General features: G+C 42.3%; 1 protein-coding gene across 3 annotated transcripts in view; it reads right to left on the bottom strand.

Annotated features, from left to right (window-relative positions):
* Chrm3 (cholinergic receptor muscarinic 3) overlaps positions 1-26,612 on the bottom strand; it is a 528,165-nt gene that overhangs the window by 259,943 nt on the left and 241,610 nt on the right. Inside the window, exon 4 of one of the 3 annotated variants that reach the window (XM_028859622.2) lies at positions 8,177-8,242. The exons of 1 other annotated variant lie outside the window; for it this stretch is intronic. In XM_028859622.2, coding sequence (XP_028715455.1) covers positions 8,177-8,235 — 59 coding nt within the window. In that variant the 5' untranslated portion in view covers positions 8,236-8,242. Of the gene's footprint in view, positions 1-8,176; positions 9,052-26,612 lie in introns of those variants that run through there. One more of the 3 variants, XM_028859631.1, reaches the window with a different exon arrangement.

Genomic DNA, 26,612 nt, shown 5'->3' with positions numbered 1-26,612 from the left:
CTGCGCCTCCCCCAGGCTTGGTTTATCAGAACATCACCACTCCTAAGCATTTTAAGATACAAATGGAATAAAACCCCCAAATGAAATCCTTCCATGCAGCCTCCTACCCACTCTAGCTCCACCCTTTCTCCTTCTTTGCTTGTGCTGTCTATCAGGGTCATGTGGACTCAGCTCAGCCATTCTCCGAACTAGTCTGAACTTGCCTTCAGTTCCTGTCAGTCCCTCCCAGCAGCTGCTACTTCCAGGGTAATCAGTAACTTGCTGGTTGACTGCTCTTGACTCCAGGTGTGGAGTCTAGTGCCCCCACCAATGGGGTTTAACACTGCTGACCACTCCCTCTTCAGAATTCTCTCATCTCATCGTCACGTTCCCTGAACTTCCCCCAGCTGTCCTGGACATCCCTTCTCTGGTTCTTTTTTAAGGTCTTTTTATTTACTATTATTTCCCTAGATCTAGCCCAATATCCCTTCCATGGCTTTTTTTTTTTTTTTTTTGTCTTTTCCATTTTTACGCTGACTCAATCAGTTAATTATTACTGTAAAGGCTTGAAACATTGGCAAGCTCCCTCTCCCAAAGAGTCTCTTGTACTGAAGGTGCCATAGTCCCAGTCCATTTAGAGGGCTCAGGTACCAGGCACCTCAGATTCTAATGACACTCAATTTAATTTAACCATTCTTTATCCTGCTGGTTCTTTTCTTTTCTTTTTTCTTTTTTTTCCCCCCCGAGACAGGGTTTCTCTGTGTAGCTTTGTGCCTTTCCTGGAACTCACTTGGTAGCCCAGGCTGGCCTCAAACTCACAGAGATCCACCTGGCTCTGCCTCCCGAGTGCTGGGATGCACCACAACTGCCCGGCCTGCTGGTTCTTATGACATAGCTGATATTTATGAATGCACTTCTCAGTTCCCTCTGTCTTGAGCTAGCTCTGCAGCCTCATTTCTTCATCTGCTGTTCTATGCATACTTCTGTCATTTCTGTATCCCCTAGTCCTGAGCCCATGTTCCTGTCTACCACAGGACCTTTGCACACACTGTCTTCTGCCTCTGCTGTTTCCTTCTTTCCAAGGTAATTTTGATGTGTCTTTATGATTTTGGCTTAACTGGAGGTTCTGAAAAGAAATAGTCCCTGAGTACTTCTTATCTACTCAAATCTCATTACAAAATCTGTATTGCTAATTAGATTAAAGAGATGAGCTACCCTTGTGATGTAGGAGAGATCTATCATCTCCACACTATTTCTAGTTTAAATAATGGAGCATAAAATATTTCAGAGTAATATATAATCATGTGGTTATATGTTTTATTTTCCATAAAGCATGTAATGCAGTGGTTCTCAACCTGTGGGTCATTACCCCTTTGAGTTTTGAATGATCCTTTCACAGGGTTGCATATAAGATACCCTGCATATCAGCTATTATGATTATATATATATATATATATTATGATTAATCACAGCAGCAAAATTATATAAAGTAGCAATAAAAATAATCTGGTTGGGGATCACCATAACCTGAGGAACTGTATTCAAGGGCTGTAGCATTAGGGAGATTGTGAGAACTACTGATGTAAGGAAATCTTAATATTTGTGCTTAAATGTCATGTCCACACAATTTGCCATCCAAACTGAGGAACATTTCTCCATGAAAGAGGATGATATAATGATACCAGGAGATGCAGGAAAACTACAAACTGCAGAAATCTCTGCCAGAGGGGGACATGTCACCCCAGCTTTGGCTGACATAACAGGACCACTATGTAGAATTCTCTGTGCAGAATAGAATGCTACTGGGGTCATAGCTGATCTCATGATGGATGAAAGCAGGTAACCCATCTTCCATAGTATAGCACACATAAGATTGCATTCGTCATTCTGAACTTTATCAGGCCCAGTTCTGTTTATCTTTTCTTTTTTTGCTTCCCACAACAAACTGATATTAATATTTCAGGAAGTACCTATCTGATCAACAGGCTTGGTGAAGCTAGGAGGCATTATGGGTTGAATGTGTGGCCCTGGAGGATCATGTGTTTGAACATGTGGGTCTGTTGGTCACTCTGCTTTGGAAGGTTATAGAACCTTTAGATGGTTGAGTCTTGTGGGAAGACATGGGTCCCTGGGGTTGAGCCTTGGGGCTTTGTAGCCTGGCAGGACTTCCTGTTCTCTGTCTGCTTCCTGACAGTGTGGCCAGATGCCTCAAGCTCCCACTACCATGCCCCCCCCCCCACCATGATGTGTCTCCCCTTAAACCATGAGCCCAAATAGGCTATCCTTCTGGAAGCTGCTTCTTGTTTAGTATTTGGTTCCAGAAACAAGAAAGGTAACTGACTCAGGGGGTGAAGAGAGAACAGGAAATCAATCTTTAGAGATGCTACAGTTGATTACAGGATAACTATTGTCTTCCCCCTGAGAGATGAAGAAATTTACACCCAGGCCTCAGCTATGACTCACTCGGTGCTGCCAGTGTAGACAAAAGCTGCCTGGCTAGAGCTACAGTTCAGGTCTCCACTTCTGGTTCAGAACGAAGTCCATTTTGCTAAGTTCCCTAGAGGGCGACAGCACACCAGCAGCCCACCTAGAGGAAGACAGACAGACAGACAGCACACCAACAGCCCACCTAGAGGGAGACAGACAGACAGACAGACAGCACACCAGCAGCCCACCTAGAGACAGACAGACAGACAGACAGCACACCAGCAGCCCACCTAGAGGGAGACAGACAGACAGACAGCACACCAGCAGCCCACCTAGAGGGAGACAGACAGACAGACAGCACACCAGCAGCCCACCTAGAGGGAGACAGACAGACAGACAGCACACCAGCAGCCCACCTAGAGGAAGACAGACAGACAGACAGCACACCAACAGCCCACCTAGAGGGAGACAGACAGACAGACAGACAGCACACCAGCAGCCCACCTAGAGAGAGACAGACAGACAGACAGCACACCAGCAGCCCACCTAGAGGGAGACAGACAGACAGACAGCACACCAGCAGCCCACCTAGAGGAGACAGACAGACAGACAGCACACCAGCAGCCCACCTAGAGGGAGACAGACAGACAGACAGCACACCAGCAGCCCACCTAGAGGGAGACAGACAGACAGACAGCACACCAGCAGCCCACGTAGAGGGAGACAGACAGACAGACAGCACACCAGCAGCCCACCTAGAGGAGACAGACAGACAGACAGCACACCAGCAGCCCACCTAGAGACAGACAGACAGACAGACAGCACACCAGCAGCCCACCTAGAGGGAGACAGACAGACAGACAGCACACCAGCAGCCCACCTAGAGACAGACAGACAGACAGACAGCACACCAGCAGCCCACCTAGAGGGAGACGGACAGACAGACAGCACACCAGCAGCCCACCTAGAGGAGACAGACAGACAGACAGCACACCAGCAGCCCACCTAGAGGGAGACAGACAGACAGACAGCACACCAGCAGCCCACCTAGAGGGAGACAGACAGACAGACAGCACACCAACAGCCCCCCTAGAGGGAGACAGACAGACAGACAGCACACCAGCAGCCCACCTAGAGGGAGACAGACAGACAGACAGCACACCAGCAGCCCACCTAGAGGGAGACAGACAGACAGACAGACAGCACACCAGCAGCCCACCTAGAGGGAGACAGACAGACAGACAGACAGCACACCAGCAGCCCACCTAGAGGGAGACAGACAGACAGACAGCACACCAGCAGCCCACCTAGAGGGAGACAGACAGACAGACAGACAGCACACCAGCAGCCCACCTAGAGGGAGACAGACAGACAGACAGACAGCACACCAGCAGCCCACCTAGAGGGAGACAGACAGACAGACAGACAGCACACCAGCAGCACACCTAGAGGGAGACGGACAGACAGACAGCACACCAGCAGCACAACAATGTGCTTTACATGCGCTGTCTGCCACCACACTGAAATGCCCAAGAAGCACATTTATACAATTGCTGCCGAAAGGGACAGTGCCTGAGCTCCGAGGAGGTGTTTGCTCTGCCTGTGCACACTTCCTTTTTAGGCACTAGCTTCTGGCCCTGTGACAAGGACTTGAAAGGGCTTTAGAAGGCAAAACACATCTCTGATTTTGGCAAGCCATTGTATCACACCCATGTTTAAATCCCAAGTAAACTGAAAGGCCCCGAATATGTTCTTTTACTATGTAGTCAAATTCTGCTTTAGAGGTGTGATGAAGAGCCAGGATGTAGGCAAGCTACCTTGGGGACAGCAGAGCATTTCTTTCCATCACACACAATGCATACATAGCACTGTGAACTCTCCAATCTAAACATCGGAGAAGCATTCTTATGCACTAGTGCTTTGGGGTTTAGGAGATATAGTCTTTACAGAATGGAGCCATCAGCTTCTTAAGGGAAGAGTTTCTTGGGCTGCAATTGCTGGGGAAGGAAAGGCTTAGTGTTTATGTCTCCTAAATGCTGGTAAGAAGCCCATATAAATTGCAGAGTGTTTCAATATTCAGAATCCTTCAAGTTCCAAAGACCTACATCCTTCCTCCTTTTCCAACTCTATTGTGCTATCTGTACAACGTCCTAATAAAACTCAAATGTAAACTTTGCCATTTTCAGACTAAAGAATGATACTTCATTTATTTCACAAGAAATATCTCTTCAGACAGACAAGAGTTTCATACAATCTTTGTTCTGACCTAAAGAGAATTCTGTAAAGGACACTGAGAAAATGAAAACAGCTCAAAGATCAATTAAGCCATTCAAATCACAGCCAAGGATAACCTCAACAAAACCCATTTGAAGTTAGCTGAACTTGATAAAGAGCCAAGAAAACATTTGATGACAGTCAATAGATATGTGTTTTATAAAAATCTATGAAATTCTTGGTTTGATGCTCATGACTAAAATGAATAAAATGTGTAATTGAGGTGAAAAAGACAAAGGACCTTCTCTATTTGGATAGCCTGGGTAGGGTGGAGGGAGCATGCATGTATGTGGAAGGTTTGCGTGGAGGTCAGAGGTCAATTTTGGCCATCATACCTCAAGCTCTGCTGATTTGATTAGGCCAGCCAGCCACTGGGATCCAGTGTTCCACCTATTTCTGCTTCTCTAGCACTGACATTATGTGCCACTTTTCAAAAGATTTATTTTTTATTTTCCGTATGAGTGTTTTTCTGCTTACATGTATGCACACCACATGCATGCAGTTCCCAAAGAGGCCAGAAGAGGGAGACTGGAGTTACAGATGGTTGTGAGCCATCATGTGGGTTCTAGGAACCAAACCTGGATACTATGCTAGAATAGGAGGTGTCTTTACTGCTGAGCCATTTGTCCATTCCCCTGAGGGTTTTTGTTTGTTGTTTGCTGTTTGTTTTTGGAGTGGGTTCTGTGGATTGACCACAGGCCCTCATGTCTGTGCAGTTAGTACTTTACCAACTTCACCACCTCCCTCATTTAGAGGTGAGCTTTCTTTGCTGGGAATAGGCTTTTATACAGATCAGGTAACAAACCCTCTCCAGTAAGGAAGCATAGGGAAGCACCTGGGAGTCAACAGAGTCCACCCTGGACCTGCAGACTGGAACAAGATGAGGAGAGCATCTTGACTGAAAGAAAAAAATAATTATAAATATCCAGAAAACTATTCATAAGTAAGTTTAATGTCTATTGCAGTCTGAGAGTTTGCTTCAAGGCCAAGGATATGCAGTCCTTTTCTAAATTAAGTTATCTCAAGGTATGTTTATCTTCAATCCATGCTTAAGTTCAGTTACAGAGTCCGGGATAAAGTAGGATAAGTAAAGGTATTTAATTATTGTTTTCTTTTCCAGATCCTCAACAGAGTAATTACTGAGAAACTCTGTTGCCCAGAAAATGTCTATTAGAATTATTGAGTACCAACGAAACTACAAAGCAGTGAGAGGGAGGATGCTGTATTTATATCCTGCACCACAATCAATGCTTTTGGGTCGTTGGAATACATCTTTGCTGGGGCGGTATCTTGTATCTATATAAGAAGTTTAGAATGGTTGAAGTTCTCATCTGTCATACACTGGTGTATTCATTTGAATGTGTGGGCTTTATTCACATCCCAAAACAATGGTCTTGTTATTTAAGTATCTCCAGGTCTGAAACACTGAAGGACTGAAGGACACTTCAGCTTGCCAGTAGGTATCAGTGTGGCTGAGTGAGTTCTCCCAAACCCACCGCTGCAATGGGCTTTTCCACACAGAGTTTCTGAGTTATTGTAGAAATTTAGATAATATGAATAAAACAGCAAGATAGTCCATGCATAAGCATGTGTTTAAATCCATAAAATGCTTGGGATCCTCTTGGCAGTTCAAATTAGAATTCAGAATGATGAAAGAGATGTAATTCTTATATTGTGTGCTACAGGTGGCTTATTTCTCCACCTTCCTTATATAGCACATAAACCAAAGTGGGTAGATGAGTCCACTTGTCTACAGCTACTCAGACCATCTTTTGCTGGAGTTTGTTCAAAAGCTGCTAGCTGGACTCCAAAGTAGGCACTACCACACCTTGTCCTTGACTTCTTGGGAAAGATAAACCACCATTCTTCCTTAGAAATTTTATGGTTCTCCAGGCAGGTACATGATTGCTTTGACTGTATATGCAGCTCTGTGGGAACTTCTGTGTGCACACATACATGCAGTGCCTGGTGAGCAGACAGGATACACATTTCCCCCCTAGATATTGAGTTTCTAGAAGTTATTGGAAATTCCTGCAAGTTTTGCTCTCTGGCTATCAGCTTCTGCCTCTGTTCATGCCCTACCAGACAGGCATTCCACCCCAGCAGACCAGGTGTGATAATGGAATCACCTCATGTTTGCTTGATATAGAGCAGTGACTGGCCTGGCACCAGGCCTTTTCTATGTCTTAGAATGTGAACGAAAGTGTTCTTTCCCTTGCTCAAATGTTCTTTCTCTTTTAAAGTTACACAGTTTTTTAATTAGCAAGTTTCTTTATAGCATTTTTATGTCTTCAGTTTTCATTGCCCCAAACAAAAGCAAAGTAGGAGCCCTACACTACAGAAGAGGCCTGTTGGCTTCTGGCTATCACATCTCATCCTTTTCTGTTTCCCCAATTCATTTTAGAGTGCCTATTCTTCCCAGGGACACCTACAGAATTTCTGATTATCGTTTGTGATTAGCCCAGAGATGACTTCCCCACATAAATTTCTGTGCTGTATCCCTAGCTGGGACACATTTATTTCCTCCAAGCTCCCTCTAAGCACTTTGTTTGTATCATTGTTATAAATATTAATGTCTCCCTTTGCATTGTTGTTCCTTGTATATGCATCTTATCTTCCTCCATAAACAAGGCGAGTCTCCTGGGGGAAGGGCTGACATTCCCTCTCTCTGCCATCACTGAGGCTGCACATCACAGGGCATTTCACAAAGAAGAGACTTAGCCTTTATTTTGTGACTTGAATTGCACAAGAGGTGCCTGGCTCCTGGGGAAAACATTGATGTGAAACCAGTCCTGCTTCTGTGATAAGGAGGGGGAATGTACTTTTGTTTACTGACTCCCTGTTCAAGGTTCATTCAGGTTTTATATTCTTTCTGGATCTGGCTTGTCAGATTTTTCCTCTTTGGTCATCAGTAAAAGATGAAGGAAAAAGAGAAGGAAAAAGGAGAGAGGGAACGGAGGGAGGGGAGAGAGAAGCCAATAGTAGTCAACACAGAATAGGATATAGCCTTCTCGGCCAGTTCTGGCATCACCTGGTATGCCACTGTAATAAACAAGAACACACACATTCTAACATGTTATTGCAGTTTGGATGTTTTTATTACAAAGACATTCTAAGTACTTGTAATGGTATACTAATTAGACAAACTGGATCATTGCACTGGATCACTGCATAAGACATACTTATATCCAAACACCAGTGTACTCCTTAGCAGTGTGTGGTATTATAGTCAATTGTTTTTTGTCAGTTGAAATCAAAACTTTTTCCCAAAATATCGAAGTCACAATCCCCTCCCCCCCCAAACTCTCCTTAGACGGAGGAAAGCTAAAATCACTATTTCCTGAGAAAGCTCTTCATTGCTCTTGCCTGTGCTTCTACTGGGGCAGGATGCAGTGTAGATAGTTGTCCTTTTCCAAAGCACAAATATGTGTAGAAATTATAGTCACATTAGCATATGTTTTTTCCAAAGCTGTAAATGAGAATTTCAAAAACTTACCCCAAACAATGATTCCTTAAAATGAACAAAGCCAGAAGAAGTGTCCTTGTGACCATCATAAAAAGCCTAAAAGACAAATGTGCATATGTTCTGGAAATACCACCTTCACAAAGCCACTCTGATGCTGTCCAGCGGAAATATTAAATCTGATGCTAATAAGAGATGTTTATCCACTGGGGTGGTGGCGGTGCTTGCCTTTAATCCCAGCACTTTGGAGGCAGAGGCAGGCTGATCTTTGTGAGTTCCAGGACAGATAGGGCTGTTACACAGAGAAACCCTGTCTTGAAAAAAATAGAAAAGAAATGTTTTTCCATTAATTAATAAATCCCCATGCTAATCTCTGCCTTTTTTTTTGTAAGACAGGGTTTCATGTAGGCCAGTATGACCTCTACTTCTCCATTTAGCCAAGGATGGCCTTGAATTTCTGACCCTTCCTCTACCTCTCAAGTGTTGGGATTACAGACACTTACCACCAAGCTTGGTTTCCCATGGCTCTTTGGATGAAAATCCTGATAGTATGTCTGTTTTTGATACTAGATTTAATTCATCAGTAGGATCTACTTCCAGTTTGTCTTAATTTTTCTCAAATCTGAAAAAGTGGCCTTCAATAAGGTAAAGGTGACATTATTCTGTCAAGTAGCCTGTACTCTAAGAATTTGTCATAGTGGGAAAATTTGATATTGGAAGTTTGTATGTAGTAACAATTTTTGATAGAAGCAAATAAAACATAAACTTCAAGTGGATTTACTAATTCTTTAAGACAGGGTCTTTCTTTGAAGCCTACTATAGCCCAAGAACTCATTATGTAGGCCAGGATGGCCTCAGACTCCCAGTGATCATCCTGCATCACTGGGTAGGTGAGGAAGGTGGGACATGAGGATTCCACATACTCTGTATAGAAGAATTTGAATATCCGACTTGAGTCTGTTAAGGTTTGAGGCAGAACAAACACAGTGAAGGTGATTGTTTAGGAAAACTATGCCATGATGTTATACAAGTAATAAGAAGTTAGAGATCAAAGCTGGATAGATGATTCATGGTGAAGAGCTAAGCCTCATTATTTCTAACATACTGTCATTTTAAAGGCAGAACTTGAACATTGTGATGCCAAGTCTTGATGAAGGAGGAAATACCAAAGGAAGAGAAAGGAATGTGGGGAACCCTGGAAAGGGGGGAAAAGTCCCATGAATTTGGATACCTCCTGGTTCTAGTGCTGCTCACCATGATACAGTTTTAAGAACAAAATGGGAATTCAATACAGTATTTTCTCCTCCTCTAAGGTACCAGGTCCTATCTGCAGACCACACAATCTTTAACCTCAGCAACTTTGGTCATTATCAAAAAAGAGAGCCAGGGTTGGCTTAAGTGGAAGTGCAGAGAAATCTGATAGAAAGGAAACTGGGGAGATTGCTCAATGGGTAGTATGCTTGCCACAAAAACACAAGGAACCAAGTTCAATCCACAGATCACATATAAAAATGCTGGGCATGGGGATGCATGCTTGCAATCCTTTCTCTGAGGAGGCAGAATCAGGCAGACTCCTTGGGCTTGCTAGACAGCAAGTCTACCCAAATCAGCAAGCTCAATCAATTAATCAAAAAATTAGCAAGGCTAATCAGAGACTCTGTCTTAAGAAACAAGTGAACAGCTCCTAAGGAATGATACCTTAGGCTGCCCTCTGACCTGCACACACGTATGTATAGCTTGGGTGCTTATACAAATACACACACATGTCAAATTGGTTTTAACTCATGAGGAAAAGGTACTCATAATGAGTGACATGGAAGCTCTTCTCCTTCAAGCTGTTCAGGTCTATTGTACTGTGTTCAGCTGAGGAAGTTGCCTGCTTGGACAATGGCCACAAGCCGAAATGTTCTTTAAAGTAGGCAGGCATTTTAGATGAGTAATGAATGACTTAGCTGAGTATGAAAATATGGTAGACTTTGACAAACTAATGAAATAAGACACCCTAGATCTTCCTTGATTTTCTTCCCAAATACCCAAGAACTCAAAGCTGGAATGCAGCCATAGCCACCTGACTCATGCTTTAGTGGGAATGTGCACACAGAGATGGACATCTTGAGCGTGACAGGATGTTAATGGAATTCAGAGCTCTATCGCATAAAGACCAGGGTGAACTGATAATACTGAGCCGGAAGAAGACTTGAGAGTTCTTATCAAGTTCCTGAAGGGTTAGCCGGTATAAGTGGAACCAGGATTGTTCTCTTCATGATCCCTCTCGAGAGTGGTCCTAATACCAGTGCGGAGAAGAGGCAGACTTTTGGACTGACTCTTAGGGTTTTGTGACCTTCCAGCAGTCAGAGATGGCTATCAGTAAATTAGACTGACTTGTGAGACTGTGAGCTCCCTATCACAGAATGTGCTCCTGTCAAGATTAAATGGACACTTGCTGGGAAGACATTAGAGGGAATGTTAGGCTGATAATCCTGGGGTCCTTTTCAAATCTGAGATAGTAGCATTATATAATGTCAACATCTCAAGAAGGAGAGGATTGAAGAGAAATTCTAGAAGGATATAGAAGGCAATTCAGAAGAACCTTGGAGCTGTTATCCATCTCTTATTTTATAAGGCTGTTTATCAGATATCAACTCTGTTATTTGTGTGTGTGTGTGGTTTTCATGTGCAGACGTGTTCATTTGCATATGCATTAGTGTGCACTCATGTGTGCATATGCATTTGTATTAGTGTGCACTCATGTGTGCATGTGCATTTGCATTAGTGTGCACTCACGTGTGCATGTGCATATGCATTAGTGTACACTCGTGTGCAGGTGCATATGCATTAGTGTTGCATGAACATGTGGAGGCCAGTGTGCATGAACATGTGGAGGCCAGAAGTTAATGTGTGTCTTCTTTAACTGCTCACTGCTTTTCCCCCCTTCTTTCCTTCTTCTTCTCCACCCCCCTCTTTCATTCTCTCAAGGCAGCCTCTCTCACTGAATGTGAAACTCATAAATTTGGCTAGGCTGCCTAGCCAGCAAGCCCTGGAGATCCTCTGAACTCCTCTCCAACACTGGGACCACAGGCTTATACCATCATACTTGGCTTTTACGTGAGGGCTGAGGATCTGAACTCGGAGCTTTCTGCTTGTGCAGTAAGTACTTTACCAACTTAGCCACCTCCCCCAGCTCCCAGATATCAGCTCCTTTTTTTTTTTTTACAGGAAAGGATTTATTAAAAATAGGAAGGCACAGGGACCCAAGATTCGTTTTTCTTCTAGAGTGAAGGAAAATCAGTTCTTCTGAAAAGTTAGGAATAGGATAAAAGGAAGACAATAAAAGTGAAGCCCATTCCTCCTGCCCTTTCCCAAGGTTCTTCTCAAACATTCCTTTTATCTTCTAGCTAATGCTTAGAAAGTTGAACCTACATTTTTATGCTCAGTGTTGTTGGATAGAAGATGGGTGTTTTCCAAATTCTCTTTAGGGACACAGTTGGACACCATCAACTTATATAAATTTAGCAAATGTTTTTTTGCTTGATTAAATAATTTCACTTTTAGCTAGGTGCAGAGGCAAAGGTTTTACTAAGCATCTGCAACTTTAAAATTGTGCTCACTGCTTTCAGTTTGTGTGAACACACTGACTCACCAGGAAGAACTGATAGGTCTCTTCTGCTTTTTATTACAAGTGGTTCTGGAGAATAAGAGTTGGTCTTCTGGAAGGTGAGGGCACCTACAGTAGAGCTCAGAGAACATAGTCTGACACTCAAAAACTTCCTGCTGAACTCAGTGCTCCCTCTGTAGGATGGTGGCTGGCTACCACGGGGGTCTGGCAGGACAAGCCAATCAGTGAAGGGGCTTTACTAAGCAAGGTCTGGTGTCTTAGTTAACTAGACATTTCTTTTCTGAACAATTATCTGTGGCTAAATATGGACATACTTGCCTGGGAGTATATTACATGTTCTGTGCTTTAAACCATACACACACACACACAAACAAACACATACACACACACACACACACACACCACACATATACCATATATATATATACATATATATATGTATATATATATCACATATGGCTGAAGAATGTAATAGCCTTCAGCAACACACATACACTCCTACACAAATAATGCAATTATTCAATTGGCTCACTTTATTCTTTGTTAATTAAGCAGTGTATAGATAGAGAATTCCAGAATGTCAGGCTATGAGGGAGGCATGATTCTGCATTTGAAGCATTCACAACTGTAAACTGAACCATGGCATCATCTAAACAAATCTGCTTCAAACTCTGAAGCTATTGTCCTACATGCTACTCAAGAAGTACTGCTTCTTGAGAATGCTTAGGGTTTAGGAATAATGACCTTTGAAAGAAGAATTAGAAAAGTGATTTTTTCCCAAAAATTTGAAGTAATCTGCTCATAATTACCTAACAATGTCAAGGACAGGCATTGCATCATCCATAATGCCCATCATAGTGGATGACTTTACATAATAGTAATTATTCTTAGTGCCTGTCTTCTAAAAATGCATGTGAAAACTTGGTGTGTCATTTATTTCTCAGCATCTGTTTTTTAATGCTCTCCCACCCTGTGTGTGAATATTCCTCCAGTTCTGTATATAAGAAGACAGATAAGACATCAAGTTTAGTCACCTTCTTTTCCTACTTTCTGGGTTGCTGGTTTTCACTCACTACCCACAAAGGCCATGGTTTATGATGTGTGCATAAAGGGAATAATTCAGGCTTAAGTACTCTTCATTATTCTATCCTATTTTTATTTTTTAAAATTTAAAAAATTACTCTCTCTCTCTCTCTCTCTCTTCTCTCTGTGTGTGTGTGTGTGTGTGTGTGTGTTGTGTGTGTACTCATACATGCATCTGTCTTTCTGTGTAATGTAAGTGCCAGGATAATGTAAGTATTTGTGGAGGTCAGAGGACAACTTGCAAAGTCACATCTCTTTTTTTAATATGTAGGTCCTAGGAATCAAACTCAGGTCATCACGCTTGGCACCAAGCACATTTACTCATGTTTCCACATATACTGTGGTAGTTTGAATGTAATTGACCCCCATAATCTTATAAGGAGTGGCAATATTAGGAAGTGTGGCTTGTTGGAGTGGGTATGGCCTTGTTAGAGGAAGTGTGTCACTGTGGGGCAGGCTTTGAGGTTTCCTGTGCTCAGGATGCCACCCAGTGTCTCAGTTGACTTCCTGTTGCCTGCAAGATGTAGGACTCTCAGCTACTATTCCAGCACCACATTGGCCTGCATGCCACTCTGCTCCTTACCATGATGATAATGAACTAAGCCTCTGAACTGTAAGCCACTCCAATTAAATGTTTTCTTTATAAGAGTTGTTGTGGTCATGGTTTTCTTCACAGCAATAGAAACTCTAAGACATATATCTTATTTATTTATTTGTTTATTTTGAGGATAAGGCTGGAATGTGGCTTCCTTGGCACTGTCTATGGGCTAGCTCTTATACAATATCTCTAAGAATGTTTACATCAGAGGGTGCCAAATCCTGTGAAGGTCACAGTAGAGTCAGTGTGGCTCTGTCCTGGGAAACAGAGTGGTGGAGTACACCTCAGTCTTGTGTAAACTCTCAGTCTTCAAATTCTGGCATTTCCTTCTCCTTTCTACTTCGCCAGCCTCTGTTCTTAGGACTTATTTCTTTACAATCCAAACCCATAACTCTTCTGTCACTGTTTGCTTAGGTCCAGGTTCTCTGCAATTATTGGCTCAAATACTCTGAAATGTACCCAGCAGAAGTCATGTTTGGATAGCTGATCATTGATGACTTGCTTTTCCTTCTATGTTATTGGGTTGTGAAGCAAATATATATTATTTAATGATGAATAGAACTAAATCGCATAAAAATGAGCCAGAATGAAAGATATCTTCATTTTCTTCTTCATACATTTATTACTATGTTGGTAAATATATAATTGCCACTGAATACGTGCACGGAAGACAATATTAATCATTTGTTGGTGCTCTTCTATATGCTCTTTACATGTTTTTCTTCTGTCAATTGCATTGTCTCTTTGGAAAATGGTGCTTCCATACGTTCATTTTCCTCCAACCATCTCTCCTTCCCTCTCACTTCTTCCCCGTTCTGTTCCTCCCTTCCTTCATCTGTTCCTCCCCTCCTCCTTTTTTTTTTTCAATTTGTGATAGGTATTGCCCATAACTCATCCTGGTCTTGAACTCAAAGCCATCCTCTCTCAGCCTCCTGGGTGATGATATTACAATTGTGAGTCACCCCAATATATTCTGTAACTCTCATTTTAAAAACAAGGAAACTGACACACACAGGAAATATCTTACCCTTCAACCTTGGAGGTGAAAATGACAGGTGAAGATGCCTCCTAGGAGAGACATCAGTGCCTATTCTTCAACCATGACACCTGAGCTGTCAGTCCAACGGCAGCTTACATTTTAGAGCAATTTATAGTTGGAAAAAGTCAGTGTACTTGTATTCTTGACGTGGGGTTCCTTCCATGCCACAGGGCAGGTGTCACCTCTATTTTGATGACACAAGCTAGAATTTAGGGGAGAGTAAGATCCTGCCAAGGCCATGCCCCAGCAAACAGCCAACATGTCTGGCTTCAAGTTTAAACTTGTACTTTCTAGCACATCCCTTGACAAAGGCTTGTGTGTTCTCTGTGTTGTGAACAATGCCATGGAGGAGAATATGGTCTAGCACATGTGGAAAGGGGAGACAAGATGTTTAATTAGAAGGAAATGCATATCATGCATGTATAAGGATGGTGACAGAAATAATGCTTTCATGAAGAGACACAAAATTCTCTCTTCAGGACATGACGTGGCCATCGCAAACACAATCTTACAGCAGCTGCAGAAGCCTGTCTTGTGCCTGTACAAGACAGGGTCTATCAACAGCCAATTATGAATAGAAGAGAGGCTCATAGGCGCTGGCCCTGCCTGTTGAACTTTTGGCAACTGATGGATTCTGGGAGAGGGACAACCATGGCCTTTCTTGTGTACCAAATGGTGAACCTATCATGTTCCAATGGCTATGGCCAAACCTGTGGCCACACAGTCAGTTTAAACTAAGAGGACCACAAAACAACACAACAAAAACCCAAAGGGGTATGGAAAAGGACATGTGGGAGGAGAAAGGCTGACAGGTGTAGGGGAGATCAGAGAGACTAGGGGTGACAGTAGAAGAGAATCAGGACATACATGTAAGCTTGTCAGTGAACAAGTTTAATCAACCTAAAAGTGGAAAGTGATGAAAGAAATCAAAATAAATGATTTTGAAGTGGTTGGAATAAATGAGTTCCAAGTATTCTTTAGAATATTCCTCAGGTTGGTGAAATTAAATAATGCCTCAAAAACAAATTGTGGAATCAAATTCAGAATCTAATTATGGAATAGCAAAAATAAAATTTTGAAGATGATGAAAAATTTATCTTTTAAAAGTATTTTAAAGTTATGTGTATGTATGTGTATCTGTGTGAGTGTATGTTGTTCATGTGTGTGTGCGTGTGTGTGTGCGCACACACATATGCCTCTTGGTTCCTAGAGCTGAAATTACCAGTGATAGTCAGCAGTGGGAACTGAACTTGGTTCCTCTGGAAGAGCAGCAAGTATTCTTAATTGCTAAGCCAGTCCCATTTTCTTTCTTAAAAGAATAATTTAGAGTGAGTTGTCTCCCCTTCTCTCCCTTCTAACTTTCCTCTGACAGTAAGAACAAGCTCCTGTAAGTGCAGTGATTGTTTTAAAGATTCATATGGCAGAAACTTCCATCCTCCCATCCAGAGCCTGTAATGACAGCTCCTGCCACATTGTTACTCCAGAATACTGTAGTGAGCAGTCTCAAGGAAAGTGATTTGGGTTACTACAACTCAAGGTCCACCAAATTTCTCATGAAAATGAAGCAAAATGAATACCCAGGTAACATGAGGGTGTCAGAGAGGAAACTGTCTCCTCCATCTTAACACTTTACAACATGTTGCTTTGTCAGGGCTCTGTATCATCATAAGACACTACACAAAATAGCAAAGACTAGGGTGTAAGAGACTAAAAGTGCTATGTAGAAACATTTCTAGAAAATAAAATAACTTGGGAGGATGAAATGCCAGGATTTCCGTGAGTTCCAGAACATGGTAGGCTATGGAGTGAGATTTTATCTAAAACCAAACCACTCCCAACAAACAAACAAACCAAACAAGTCTTTTTTTTTTCACATGATAAATTGTATTTCTTTAGCATGGAAATAACAGGTTTCTGTATGGCATTTCCATGCCTGTACTTTCCTGAAGACTGCTCACATGTCGTCGTCCCCCCACACACATCCCACCTCACCCTTCTTCCTGTTCCCCTCCTTCTTCCCAAGACTCTTCCTTCTGCCTACATCGCACGCACATGCCCTGAGAGAGGAAACATGATATTTGGTCTCCTCTGCACCCCTGTGCTCTCTTGATTGGTTTTCTCTTTCCTTCGACCTTTTCCTCTGCCCTTGTGGTTCCCTTCTCCGAATCTACTAATCTTTTAAATCAGTTTTAAATCTATCTACATTAACTTCTCTATTCTTCTGTTCTGTAGCATAAATGATAATAAATACATATTTCTGCAAAGTTAAAATAGAGACCAAAATTACATATATGTGTGTATATATGTACAATGTAATATAAGGGGTTATTTTGCATTCAAGAAATAGATCAAGGTTAGTGTGGTAATTTTAGAATTTAACATTTAAGTTAAAATACAAAAGGTGACTCAGAATTTTTAGTTCATTTCCATTTCATATGCTCATTAATGTGCAAGAGACTGGAATATTTTAATCCCTTTGATTTTAAAGGCCAAATTCCTAGGGAAAAAAAGAAATATAATATCTTTAAGTGAAAGATAGGAAAAAGCCAGGCATGTGGGCCTATTAGAGGCTGAGGCAGGAGGATTATCAATTTGAGGTCATTATGGTCTGCATAAGGAGATAGTGGAGAGAGACAGAGGATGAGACAGAGACAGAGACAGGGAGGAAAGGGAAGGGAGGAGATGGAGAGGATGGAGGGAGAGGGGAGAGAGAGGGGAGGGGCGGAGAGGAAAGGGGAAAGAAAGAAGGAGAGAGAGGGGAGAGAGAAGTGGAGAGAGGAAAAGAGAGAGGGTAGGAGAGAGGGAGCGAGACAGGAGAGGAAGGAGAAAGAGACAGAGAGAGGAGAAGAGAGAGGGAGGGAAAGAGAGCAGAGAAAGCAAAGGAGAGAAAAAGGAAAGGAGGGGAGAGAGGAAGAGAGGAGGAGAGGGAGAGTGTGAGAGGGAGAGAAAGGGGGAGAGGGAAAGAGAAGGGGGAGAGGAGAGAAGGATAGAGTGAAGGTAGAGAGGAAAAGAGAGGGGTAGAAGGAGAGGGGAGGGAGACAGGGAGAGAGGGGGAGGGTGAGGAGACAAGGGAGAGGGAGGAGAGGGATAGGGAAAGAGAGGGGATAAGGAAAGAGAAGGAGAGGAAGAGAGGAAGAGGAGCCAGGGAGGAGAGAGGAAGAGAGAGAGTGAAGGAGGAGGGGAGAGAGTATTCTAACATCGACCAGCAAAAATATAGTAACTCAGCATGATGTGACTGATTCACATTCCCTAAGTACTGTTGACTTAGTAATGACATGCACCTTTTCCTATTCCAGACCACATGTGAAAAATTAAGAATTGGTCCAGAGAGATGATTCAGGTAATAAAGTGTTTGGTGTGCAAGCATGTGCACCCGGGTGCAGATACCCAGGACCCATGAACACCAGATCCTGTGATGCACATCTGTAGTCTCAATAGTTTATAGAGATGGGAAACAAGAAAAAGGAGAATCCTGGGAAGCTCAGGGGTCTGCTCACCTAAGAGACAGTAGTGAGCAATAAGAGACCCTGTCTCAAACAAGATAGAGTGAGGTTCCACATCCCATAGCTGAGGCTGTCCTCTGACCTCCACATGTGTTACATGGCATGTATGCATCTGCAGTCACACAGACTACATATACACACACATATAGAAACAGACACACACACACAGACACACAGAGAGACAGACAGACAGATAGATAGACACACACACACACACACACACAGAGAGAGAGAGAGAGAGAGAGAGAGAGAGACAGACAGACAGACAGACAGACAGACAGACAGACAGATGCACACCAAGAGAGAGTCAGAACTCAGATGACTCATCCATACAAGACTGTTATATGGAACCAGAGACACAATCCTAATCCTAATCCTAATCCTAATCCTAATCATGCATGCTATGGCCGGACTTCCTGTAATCTGTGGCAAATGGTTTATGTTAGTTCTTTATAACCCCTGAGAGTCTGCTACAGTGTCCTAGTGGGAAGTGAGGTACATTCATGGTGTGATATCATTTTCTAAGATAATTGAGAGTTGTATTCATTGCAACCACAGTTTTATGTTTATATAAACATCAATTTTATAAATAAAATTGAGAGGTAGTATTCATCCCATGAATGAGGGAGAGGAGACAACAGGTTGCTTTGACTTCCTGAGTTCAAGTCCTGCCACTGTCACTTATACCACAATATCTTTCAACCTTAACTTGTTCATCTCAAAAAATGAGTGAATTCTGGGGAGAGGGCTCTGTGAGTTGAGAGTATTGAGCAACTGTGAGGATCTGAGTGTGGCTCCCCAGAGTCCACACAAAGCTGAAAGTGGCAGCATGTGTCTATTATCCCAGCAGTCCCATGGGGAGACGAGTCAGGGTCAGGGAGTGTCTGGAAGGGAAGCATGCAGGTTATCTAGCCTGGCATGTGCGGCGGTGAGGTTCTGTCCCAGACAAGGTGGAAGATGACAGACACGCACACTTGCCAGGTATTTGACCTCAATACCTGTGCCCTGACATACCTTCATGTGCATAGTCACACACACACACACATACACACACACACACACACACACACACAGACACACAGACACACACACACACACAGACACACAGACACACACACACACACACACACACACACACACACACGGGGTGGGGGGGGGGGAGAGGGAGAAATGGAGGAATGGAGGGAGTGATATATTTAAAAAGTGAATGCTATGCTGACAGTGCCTACCTCAAAGAAGGTCTCTTACGAAGGAAAAAGACATGGAATATGGGGGCTGGAAAGGAGGGATGGCTCATCAGTTTAAAGTATCTGCTGCTCTTGCCAAGGACTTGAGTTTGGTTCCCAGCACCCATGTCTGGTGGCTCACAACCTTCTGTAACTCTAGCTCCAGGGGATCCAATGTCTTCTCCTAGCCTCCATGGGCACCTGTGTGCTAGTGGCATTTACTCTCATAAATGCATGCCCACACATGCATAGAACAAAATGAAATAAATCTTTAACAACAAAGCATGGAACCCCTAGCCATTTCCACGGTCTGTAAATCCTAGTCCTGGCAAGTCTCCCAGTTTTCCAGATTATAGCCAGACTCTGTCATTAGAAGCTTTCTCCATTCACTCACCACTTCTGTAGAAATCACTGGTCTTTGATTCAGCCCCTAGATTGGTGTCTATTACTCATCTCAGTCTTTCATTTGGGGCATTCACTGGTTCAAGAACGATGTTGATTGAGCAGCTGTTAGGATCTGTGTGCATGCACAGATGAACAAAGCATTTTAAACAGTGGTGAGGCTGAAAGCAGGGCTAGGGTGAAGTCTGTGTCCTCGAGTGATCTTCCAGAAAGCTTTATCCCTGTGGTGCCTTCTTCAGCTGGCCTTGGATGGCACCGAAGGCAGGCCTCAGACTGCTAAATCTTCAGCTGTCAATCACCCTTTCATTATTCTGTTGATAAACTTTAGAAAGCTTTTGATCTCTTCTCCTTTATTGGTAGCAGAACCCAATACCTGGCACATGCTAGGCAAATACTCTAATACTGAGCCATATCCCTAGCTCCACCCCTTTAAAATATCTGATTGATTGATTGATTGATTGTGTGTGTGTGTGTGTGTGTGTGTGTGTGTGTGTGTGTGTGCATGCACATGCACTTTGTGTATGTGAGTGCAGATGTCTGTGGTGACCAGAGTTGCCACAGCTTCTGGAGCTGAAATCACAGTGGTTGTGAGCACCCTAATGTGGTTGCTGGAAACTGAATTTGGGTTCTTTGCAGGAGCAGTAGACACTCTCAACTGCTGAGACATCCCTCAGCCATACTCAAATCCTTATTTTTATGTGTTTTTTTGAGAAGATCTCATCGAATTACTTAGGCTGGCCTTGAACTTCATCTGTAGTTTGAGCAGTTCTTGAATTCACAATTCTACCTCCGACTTTCAAGCGGATGGGATTACAGGCCTGGGTCAACAGGTCTGGCTAGGTTTCAGATTTATGATAGTTGATTTTTTTGTTGTTTTCACCTTTTAAAAACTCCACAGATACAACATAATCTGAAAACTGCCTATCATATGCACAATGCCAAGCTCACTGCATACCAATGTACTGTAGACCATATCTATTTATTGCTATGTGTAAAGGGACTGCAAATCATCTTCCTGAAATACAGCTTTCAGTCATTCCTATACTGGTTAGAGGCTATCATATTCTTTATTTACATTAGCAAGTAAGTTCTATCAGGTACAGAGAGGAAGGGAACTCTGCGATGTTATCACCTAACCTAGTTAAAAAAAAATACCTGGGTAGACAAGATGTCTCCCCACAGGCTCGCCTATCTACATATGTCATCCCCAGCTAGTGGTGCTTTTGGAGGGCTATAGAATCTTTAGGTCAGTGCTCAGTTGAGGAAGTGGGTTACTGGGAGTAGGCATTAGAACTTTATGTCCAGCCTCTCCTCTGGTTCAGTCTCTTCCTCCTGATCCATCATGAAGTGAGGAGATTCAACTGTACTGTGCTGCTACCTAACACCATGGCCTCTACACTACCACGATGGACTGTACCCTCTCAAATTGTGAGCCAAAACACAAAACCTCTCCTTTAAATTGCTTCTTGTCAAGTATCTGGTCACAGAGATAAGAAAAATAATTAACATAATAGCTAAACTAACATATATTTATTCTCTTTGGAGAATATATTTATTCCTAGAGTCTAGGAAGCCCCAAATTAAGGTTCTGACTAATCTAGTTCCTGGGAAAACTTCCATCATGGCTTATAGAAAAATCTTTCTTCTCACATTATTGTTACATGTGGAGAGAGAATAATGTCTCCTTTTTTAAATAAATCCTCCAGTCCTATCAATCACATCAGTCATTACCCATATAACATCTTTAACCATTGTTAACTCCTGAGAGCTACATAGAAATGTCTGAGTTTCTCCAATTTAATCCACAATACTGACAGAATCATTATAATCATAGCAAGAAAAAGAGGATAAAAGAGTCCATTTTTGAGATGTGTAGAAAATTTTATAGAGCTCGGTTAGACAGCAATCATAATACTTTTCTACAAAGCTGAGTGAAGGATGCAGAAGCACAGTGTGCATGAAGAAAGGGAGAAAATAGACAGAACCACACACCCTGATTTCTTACTCAGTGGACTTCAAATGTGTGTTTCTGGATTACAGAAACAAAGTTCAGAGAAGTGGTTGAAAATACAAAGGCGTCAATCTTAGGTCCTAATGGACAGAAGCCCAATCAAACATGACAAGACCTCCTCAGTCCAGCTCGTGGAGCAATCACAGACACTTTAGTTTTCACCCTACAATTCCCGATCTCCACTTTTGAGAAACCCCATCCTTGGTATGAAACTCGAGAGCTTTGGGTTGCTGCTGTCTGCCTTGTCCTGGGTACAAAGAGCAAGCAATTTCTCTTGTGTAGCCATTTGTGAGTTTAAAGACTAGTGAATTTCCTCTGGGGAAATAACTCCCCTTTAAAAAGAGTTTTCCTGCAGATCGCCTGGATCAGTCAATTTGGAGACTCATGAGAGGGTCTCATCAGCATGGAACATAGCTACAGGATCCCTTTGTGGTCCCTCCATGCTCCTACTCAAAATAGATAGTTTCCCAGCACTGGGAGAGGGCAGCCCCTCCCTTCATCCCAGCTGCTTCTTCTTACAGAGCTCATCTGTCTGCATTGTAATGAGCCACAGATCTTCCATTATTTTTTATATGTCAGAATTCTCTAACTGGATTTAAGCTGCCAGATGTTAATCTTTGAACCTTAATTCTCTTCAACTCCATATAAACCTTGTCCCACAAGAAAGTCGGGTCTGCACATGCAAAATTCAGGGGAAAAAAAGCATCCTTTATCTTCATCTCCCAAACTTCTCTCCCTGGTGGGCTGATTGCAGCCTCCAGATACTTCATTAGGAGACATTGTTTTGTTCCATATATCTGAAACTGAGACTAACTTTTAAGTTTTTTGTTTTTTTTTTTACATTTTAAAATTTACTTATTTGTACATGTGTATATATATGTTCGTGTGTGTGTGTGTGTGTGTGTGTGTGTGTGTGTGTGTGTGTGTATTCTTGTGTGTGCACACATGTTCTACAGAACAACTGGAGGTAGCCAGCTCTGTGCTTCCAGCACATAGATTCCAGTAGTTGGACTCAGGTCATCATCAGGTTTGGTGACATGCTCAGCCATTTCACGGCTGAGCCATTTTTCTGGCTAGAGACTAACTTTCAAACTCAAGGTAGGTCCTGGAGAAGGTATTAAGAAAGGCATCTACAGGGAACTGATGTAGATGCTGGTGACATTTGAAGCCACTAATTTATTAAGAGCCTCGGATTCCCTGGAGTCTCTTGCCCTGGGGCCCCTGTCCAAACACCGAGATAAGGATTCTTTGAATCTCCACTTTACAGTTGATTTTTCTAGACACTTGGTCATTAACAGAATCCTTAGATAGTGGGCCTCAGAGGGCTGTAAATCCTGAGGCGAGAGTGGACATCCCATTTCAAATTAGATATGGGCTCAGCATCTCATCCAGCAGGGCTGAACAGAAAGGTTAGCCTCCCATAAAACATTTAGAGATTATTTAAAATTGTGATTGGCTATCTTCTCCAGAGGAAGAGTATTTAAAGCATAAAAAATGGATGAATTATTACGTGATGAGATCCCTAGGTAGACACTAGGGACACAGCTTAATGTCACTCTAATCTATCTTCAGATAATTGCTTAGCAGTCGCTCTCAGGCTGACATTTTGTTTAAATCAAACTGAATGCACGGACTTTATTATCTATGCCTCTCGGTTAAATGGGGGAAGAGCTTGTGGCCTCTGACCTTTAAAATACAATCTTTTTCTTTGTAAGACTTAGGAGGATATTTTAGCAACATGTGTGAGGGAAAATTCTTAGCACAAACACAACCTGTCATATTTTTACAAACCAAACCTTAGAACTGAAACTTTGGAAGTTCTTCCCAGTACTTACCTCCTTACAAGCGTGATGGATTTGGATAAATTTAAAAGGAAACCAGAGTGTCTCCAAGAAGGAAATTACAAGCCTGCCCTTTAAGCTGGGTCTTTCTCAGCTCCACCTCTGTTCTGTGGGTGGACATGGTACCTCAGTGGGATCACCTTGAGTCTTTTCTGTCTTTGAAATAAATCCCTTCAGCAGCTCCATGCCTTGCTGTGTTCATGGTCTCTGGCAGTTCTCATGAAGCCCACTTCACAAGTCTTCCTCAGGATGCTGGTTCTGCATGTGGCTCCTTTGGCTCTTTCTGGAGGACACCGACTAGCCAATGTTCTTCCTCCTACCCAGAACTGGAGTCCACAGATCACTTCTTCAGTTTCAGGATCTCCACAGCTCTGCACTGTGCCCCTCACTTTCTGGATTCCTAGCTCCTTAGAATACTAATATAAATGCTTGAGCACATTGTTATATACAAATGGATCAGAAATATGTATAGTATGCCAACATGCCCAGCTCGATAAATCTATATTTTAATGTCCCTTGCCACTAACTGTCACTCAAATGTTTTGAAGTTTTAGAAATAATATGAGAAGCAACCTTCTAAATGACACTGTCTCCCCAAAGCTCACAGAGAATTTTTCTTTATAAATTTCCACGTTATGGCTACTTTTTTTTCCCTAAAAATATAATCTTATTTTATTTTTTCCCTTAAGATGAGAATGTGCTTCTGTGTGAAATCTCAATTTGTGTTAACATAGCCCTATTATAGTGACTATTTTGCTTAGCTACAATCAATTTAAGAATTTCAAATACTATATTGCCCCTTAAACTTGCATTGGAGAAACACATTAGAAAACGAATCTGTTAGATTTTGGGTGGTGTAGAGGAATGCAAATGTACTGGCTCTGAAAGAAACTGGGATGTCCTTCCAAGGACCCCATCTCCCTCTGAGAGTTACATGACACTTTGAGTGTGTCCTAGGGTCATGAGAATTCAGAAGTAAGGGTAGTTGAAGACACTAGGGTTCTTCCATCTCCTTTGGCAAGCTCAACTTTAACTGGTATATAACAGCATGGAATATTCTGGAATTTCCCTGATTAGATCCTTCTCTTGGATGCTATATTTTTTACATGAGACCCTCTACACTTTCTATGTCCCCTTATTGAAGTGTGATCTCTATGCAGTTCACAACCTTCTACTTCATTTGATGTCATAACCTTGGTATCCAAAAGGATGTTTGGCTCAAGCTACATGAAATCAGTAAGCATCACAAAGTCAGGTCATCCAGGGAGAAAGAAGAACACTCTTGGAAGATGTAAATGCATACTGGTGAAAAACAGGTAATCCCTCCTACAAATAGGCTTGCTAAACCAGGGATACAATTTCTTAGATTATCAAAAGATTGAGTTCAAATTGGGGAGATGGTAAAGTGGTTGTACAAGCACAAGGACCTGAGTTTGGATTTCCAGTGCTCATACAAGAAGCTGGGCATGGTGACATGTGTTTGTAACTCCAGCCCTGGGACACTGAAGACAAGAACAACCTTGGGGCTTGCTGGCCAGCCAGCCTAGCAGAAGCAGCAAGCTCCAGGTTCTGTGAAAGTCCCTGTCTCAAGGAATAAGGTGAAGGATGATTGAGGATAAAACTAGATATCAACCTCTAGCCTCTATATTCTTGTATACACACACACACACACACACACACATACACACACACACACACCACATGCACACCATACACACAAATAAGAAATCAAAAATTAAATTCACAAGCTGTGCTATTTTACAGTTCTATTCCTTCTTCTTAAAAAAACACTCTAATTAGAGAAATTTACATTTTTATTCATTGTTTCATATTTTCACCCCATTATGCCAACATTTGCATAGCCTGAACTCCAATATAAATCTCTCTGTGCACAAAGGGCATGCTCGATGCTAAAGCAACAAAGCATTCATTAGTACTACATTGCTCAGCATTCCTCTGGCATCTTAAACTGTGATATTTCAATATAGAATTCATCTCAGGAAACAAACAAACACAACAATCAAGAAAAATCTCATTCCATACTGTCATTCTAATTGATGCTATTCTAAGAACTTTCATTCAAAGAGTTCCATCTATGGGGAGATAACCATTTTTAACTATTATCTTCAACTTTTAGTGTTTTAATTTTTGGATAGGAATCTTTAATTGTGACTTACTCAGTGGCAAATTTGACATACTATCATATAACCAGAGTATTATGTTCTCTCATTTGAACATCCTGCCAACTATCTGTGGCTGGTAAGTCAGAACCTAGAAGAGAAGAGCCTACTACTGCCATGTTCCTAAACCAGCAACATTCCCAACTGTATTCTCAACACCTATCCTCACATCTTCAGGTAGGAGGAGCTCTCACCCCTCACCAAAGAAGCTTCTCTCTACATTAGGCAGAGATCATCACAGAAATCCATGTCTGGTCATGATGCAGAGAACAACTGACCATGAGGTACCTAGTAGCAACTGATGCAGGTACAACTTAAGCTACACTTAAGGCCCAGGGAACATGGAGGAACAGGGAAGAAGGGATAGAAGAGCCATCTGCTTCAAGATAGTGTCTTCTATATATGACCTCTGAAATACAGCAACTTGTGTGCCTAACCAGACCTGAGCAATGACACCGCCAGTTGACATGCCAAGGTGAATGGGGGAAATCTCACAAGGCCTATCCGTGGGTGAAAAGTTAATACACAATTAATAGCTGCCACGAGAGAGGGAGAATCAGTCTTTTCCGTGGATGAGTCCCCTGGGTAGGTTATCTAATCCCAAGTAGCCAGCCCTAAACATATATACATATGGGAAATGATAAGTGGACTCAGGAGGTTGTATTTACATATATGTGTATAAATAAGGGTAATAATAATAATACTAATAATAGTAATAAAAAGTTTCCTTCTACTGGGTTACCTTATCCAGCCTTGATATGAAAGTATGTCCCAGTTGTATTATAACTTGTTATGCAGTGTTTGGTTGATATCCTTGGGAGGCCTGCTCTTTTCTGAAGGGAAGTGAAGGAGGAGTGGATCTGGGGGAGACAGGAGGTAAGGAGGGGTACTGGGAGCGGTGGAGGGAGGGGAAACTGGAGTCAAGACATAATAGATGAGAGAAGAATAAACAAACAACAAAGAAAGAAAG

Source organism: Peromyscus leucopus, chromosome 5 (genome assembly GCF_004664715.2).
Source record: "Peromyscus leucopus breed LL Stock chromosome 5, UCI_PerLeu_2.1, whole genome shotgun sequence".
In the NCBI taxonomy this organism is placed as follows: domain Eukaryota; kingdom Metazoa; phylum Chordata; class Mammalia; order Rodentia; family Cricetidae; genus Peromyscus; species Peromyscus leucopus.
Note: the sequence above shows the minus strand (reverse complement) of the source record. Positions and strands in the feature narration are given on the sequence as shown.